At 35.6% G+C, this 5,391-nt stretch overlaps 1 protein-coding gene across 2 annotated transcripts in view; it reads right to left on the bottom strand.

Moving 5' to 3' along the window:
- Positions 1-826: 826 nt before the first annotated feature.
- Positions 827-5,391, bottom strand: part of TBC1D32 (TBC1 domain family member 32) — a 238,286-nt gene continuing 233,721 nt past the window's right edge. For both annotated transcript variants that reach the window (XM_019520032.1, XM_019520033.1), the window contains exon 33: positions 827-3,609. In XM_019520032.1, the coding sequence (XP_019375577.1) occupies positions 3,490-3,609 (120 nt within the window). In that variant the 3' untranslated portion in view covers positions 827-3,489. The remainder of the gene's footprint in view (positions 3,610-5,391) is intronic.

Here is a 5,391-nt window from a genome sequence, read left to right as displayed (position 1 = left end):
CAGCAAGAGCTTGCCATTGATTTCATGAAGTCAAGAAGGTATGGTGGTACCTCAGACTCCCATTATTGATTTGCCCCATTGAAAATGAATCCAAAATATATACAAAGGCGCTTTCTACTTCTTTGTGAAGGGGCAGCTTCCATGTTTAACTTTACGGATCAGAAACAGCTTTTGTCAGCTAACTCAGAAAAATGTCAAGGAAGGATGTATGCCGCAGGAGAGAAGCAACCTTTCAGTAACGGATTTCTTCTATTGCCAGAGTTTGTGAAGAATATAGGGTCCTTTTCTCAAGTATGATTCATTTTGATTTGGTGAATTTTAAGACATGACTATGTTACAGAGCCAATTCTCAACATTTTAAATTAGGAACCTTGTTTACAGTGTTATTTCTTTAAAAAAAACAATACTTAGCCATTAGTAAATTCATATTTTTCCATATTTTCCATATTTTTAGCCAGCACGAAAATGATTCAGTCAAAACTGCTACTGACTCCTGATTGTCTCAAGTTCTTTTTAATGAAAAAGAACACACATACAAATGCTTAGAGTTGCAATGTATACCTAAATGACTGTGGCTGAGATCACACATGCCTTCCTCCTTTGCTCTGTGAAAGGTGGGAACAATTTTGTGAGGCTAGTAAGTTTAAGAAGGAAAGTATATTACTACCTACAATTTAAGCAGTAGTTTGGTGGAGGAAGGAAAACTGGAACAAGATGCAAAATACTGAATCTGGAGTTTACATTTCTAAATTTAATATTGAAGTGTCAGTTTATTATTTGTGCCTGCCTGCAAATGTATAAAGTAAAAAGAAATCACTCAGTGTTTATCTTTTATAAACATTTATTCATTTCTTGGTCTTTGACAAGTCAACATTTACCAACTGGAATAACGTCTTGTTTTAAGTACAAAAATTATTCTTAGATATCACTGTTTATTAAAAATTGGTGAATACTATTGGTGTGCATTACAGATATGTATACTAGTAAAAGCACAGATTTAGAACCATTCCTCTTGTAGCACATTGGGCTAAAACTTAACTGAATTCAGTGCTTTTCAGTGAAGATGAGGAGGAACAGAAACAAGAGACACTAACCTCAGGCAAACTATGGATATAACCTACATGGAGTGGGTCTGTGCTGCAAAATAACGGGTTGATTATAGCTTAGCTAGTGGTATCCATTCTATTTATAATCTAGATATCATGGGTAAGAATAGTAGCTAAAATGCAGCGATGCAAACTTGAGCAGAATACACAAATCAAGTTCTTGGAGAGCATGTACTCTGGTTGCTAACCCCTTGAAAGTGTCTCTCTGCTGTGTCTAGGTTTTCACTGCAATAGTTATCTAGGTTAGCTACATTAAAGATAGCATGTGTACCCCTACCCAAAATACAATCACACCTTCATTTTGCTGCACAGACATATATGTAATCAGTTTCCAGAAGACTGGAACACTGACTGTTGCTAGAGAGTCTATACGAATTCCCCAAAACCGTGGAAGAGCTGAGCGATGCTCTTTTTCGTCTGATATTTGGAGTGGCTGGCAGCATCCTGGATGTGAGCAACTGGGACAGACTATTTCCTTGCTTTACAATTCCATGCAAAATTACCCTTGTCAAGTAAGCTTTGGTCTTCAAGGTTGAGATATTTTAAATTGGTAGCAGCTCATAATGGACGATTTGTACATGATCGCTCATACAGCTTCAGTGATATTTATGAGGTTATTTAAAGCACAAGGTACTTCAATTTTAAAAAAATCAAGGAAAACAAAAAAAACCCAACCACATCTGTTTTTGAGTCAAAAGATCTGGAGTATATATAATATGATACAAAATTAAGATCATACAGACTAGCAAGAATTAGCATAGTTTAACATTGTTATCAACGAAGTAATTGTGTATGTAGTCAAATGACTTTTAATGATGAGATAAAACTTGGTCACAGAGCACAGGTTGGATTCAGTGTTCCAAAGTATAAATATTTATCTGCTTCATCTTTCCTTGGATTCCAATCAAGAAAGGCAAAAAGCAATTTAAAACTATTGTCTTTTTTCCTGTTTTTTTCAATTATTGTGCTGCAATTTTTTTAAAAAGTAATAAAAGTATAACAAGATTCTTTGCACCAAAGGCACTAATTCACCAATACAACAGAGGGAAATTGAAACATAAACTTATATTTATTGGGAAACAAGTTTGGAAAATGCATTTTGAAAGTAGACTGTGTGCCTTCTGAGCCCCCTTTAGGAGGCCTTTGTTAAGATCATAGCAGTTAGGGTAGTGTACAGTGTACCAAGTGTACTTGCTGAATTTTCTTTATAGATTTATATAGTGTTATAGGAGCACCATAGGGAATACAGTAATAAAATTAGTCCTCTAAACCACAGTTTTTAGGTCAATTTTTTAACTGTTTGAGGTCATCAATGAACAGAATCAGAGTCAGAAAATATCTATAAATATTTGTTTTCAAAATATATTTTGGCTTTCATTGGCTATATAACCAAATGATTTGGATGTGTCCATTTTTAAACTTTTTTGTTGGAAAACAAGGCTCATATGCACTGAAATGCACATTTCAGTATTTTGTAATCAATTGATGTATAAAACCATATATGTATCAATAATTTCAAAACTTAGTGTCAAATACAACCCCTTTGGTAGACTTCCTGTAGCTGACTCCGGTTCAGGTAAAGAGGTATTCAGCATTGATTCAACTTTTTACCTCAAAACTATCTTTCTTTTTACTGGCAATATATTTTATAGAACAGTAATACATATGAATCAAGCCACTTAATAAAACAACTGTCCTGGTCAATATATAACATAGTAGCTGTTTGTTCATTTAGGCATTCTGAGACCATACATTACATGTAAAATTATAAAATATACATTTCTGCTTTAGAGGGATTTTAAAAATCAATATGGCTGATAAGAGTATCAGTCCTTTATTCTGCAAGTGATACAGGGCATTGACCTGCACTGCACATACCTTTTTCTCCTTTCCGTTTTAACTGCAAGGTCAGATCAGCTGCATATCGGAAAGCTGCTCTGCCTTTGCTCATTCACATAAATACAAGCCACTCAAGTGATTACTCTCAGTTCCACTGTTTAGTGCCAGACCTGTTCAGAATTTAAAAGTTTTAAAAGTAGGATGGTGCAAATAGGAGGTGACCAAAATCAAATGTTTGAGAACAGTTTCCAGACAACACAATTAAGGCTCCTAAATAATGTGAGGGCAGACTCTGAAGCAATCTTCTGCAAAATGAAAACAAGGCTGAATATATAGCATGGCTGGAAAAATATGTTATTTTTAGGCCATCTTATCTGGAGGATGTCCATTTGTAAAAAAAACCCTATATTCTGAAAAACCTCATTATTGATTTTACAGTATGCACATTTACAAAGCATGAATTTTTATGTAGCCTGATATGTTTTAAAGAGATGCCGATTGTTTTATAACTAAAACTTGAGAATAAAACACTTGTTCACTTGATTTATGTGCTGTGTACTTTAATGTTTCTCATCTCTCCCAGGAGAACTGGCCTGTAGACTGACTCCAAACTTTCCATGTACTCTAAGTAATCAGCCACTCGAAATCCATGGAGTGGTTCTTCCTGCACAAACACACAAAAGAATATTATTAGACAACAAAAGAGGCACAATTCCAATTTATCAAATTCTGAGCTTTGAAAGGCTGTTCCTTCTCATCTTTCCTCCCTGTGTTAATTTTTTTAACTAGATATTAGTTTTAGAAGTGAAAAATCAGTGCACCAGTTTCAGCCAGGTCTTGTAAATTACACTTTTGCTAATAAACATTTTATTCAGAGTAAACTCATTGCCAGACTCTTTAAGACAGACTACAACCTAAAGATATCAAGGAATACAAAAATAAGTATCAAATAGCTAAAGACAGATACCTACAATGTTTTCCTAAAGGTTTTTAAATTAGCCTTGAGAATCCTAAGTACGCTAATGTGCCTATTATATCTGATTAAGTTCTCAGTATAGGCAGAAGAATAGCTAGTGTTTCCAAAGCTAATTGTGAATAATGTTAAAAACAACAATATTGGATGCTTCTGCTTCATTGTTATAAACAATAAGAATTCAACAAAACTCATATTCTTTTATTTAAGTCCCACTTTAACAGGAGAAAACTTTATCTTCCAGAGAAAAAGGTAAATAGACCCAATCTTTCCGTGTGACTGACAAGGAAATTGTGGGGAGGGGGATGCTTGCAGGTGCATCTTCTGCAGAAGGAACCCAGCTTACAGCAGGATTCCACAAGGCAGAGAAGGTAAAACTCTATGCCGTATTTTGCTGCTCCTTTGAGCAGCAACAACTTGTGTGCCCACCATCTGCTGAGTAGCATTACTGCTAATGGCAACATATGCTATAACAAGCTTATGGGAGCCAGACACTGCTCTTGGGCACACGGTATACATGCTGGTGCATTAACTAGGCATCTCTTCTAACTAATGTTCTCTTGAGCACTATACAGAGCATCTGCACAGCAACTGAAAATGTGCACATCGCTATTTGAGAGTTCTTTTATTGGCCTCTTGAGAAGTACAAACCCAGTGGTACAGCTTTGCCCTATATGTTGTCTTTCTGCAAGTGGGAGTAGATGTACTACACTGCCTTGAAGGAAGGAAGGGACAAGAGCACAGAGGCAGAAGAGTTCTTTCTGGGCTTGCTTAGAAATTGGAATCTGTCTCATTCAATGTGTATGCTTTGTAGGGCATACTTAACAGAAATTATTTAGTTGTGTGTGTCATGAACTATTCTGGTTACTGCTTAGTTTGGCTTCAAAACTGGTTGCAGACCTACAACATATTTCACGAAAGGGAGAAAAAGCAGCCAAATTACAAGTATTCACAATAAGACAGAAGAGGAAAATAGGTCCCTGCCTTGTAGCAATATTTGACTTCTGAAATAAAATGGTGCTTGGATAGTAAAAGTCCTTTGCATTCCCTTAAGCAGAAGCTCATCTTAAATTCTTTAAGAAATATATGGCTTAATACTTAGTACTTGGTAAACTGCTTCTCAACCTATACTGTGATGTACTTTATGACCTAAGCAGTTTCCAATAGTGTGCTGCTATATCTACAAACAAACCTAAATGATCAACATGTTGGCAAGAGGAGACTGTTCATAATCAAAAGAGGTTCCATTCCTGTAACAATTCTTTTCTTTTTCCTTTCCCTATTATACACATTATAATAATCTGAAAAAACAGAAATGGCCTATGTTGATTTGCGGGTGTAATGAACTAAAGTACCATACTGTTTCGATTCTAAGATGACTACCTAACTCATTTAACAAGGGGGGAAAGCTCCTCATCTTAGAATAAAGTAGAAAAACTGGGGGGTGAGAGAGGGGGGGAATGTCAGAAATCA

Source organism: Gavialis gangeticus, unplaced genomic scaffold, assembly GCF_001723915.1.
Source record: "Gavialis gangeticus isolate Ggan-Ray unplaced genomic scaffold, GavGan_comp1, whole genome shotgun sequence".
Taxonomy (NCBI): domain Eukaryota; kingdom Metazoa; phylum Chordata; order Crocodylia; family Gavialidae; genus Gavialis; species Gavialis gangeticus.
Note: the sequence above shows the minus strand (reverse complement) of the source record. Positions and strands in the feature narration are given on the sequence as shown.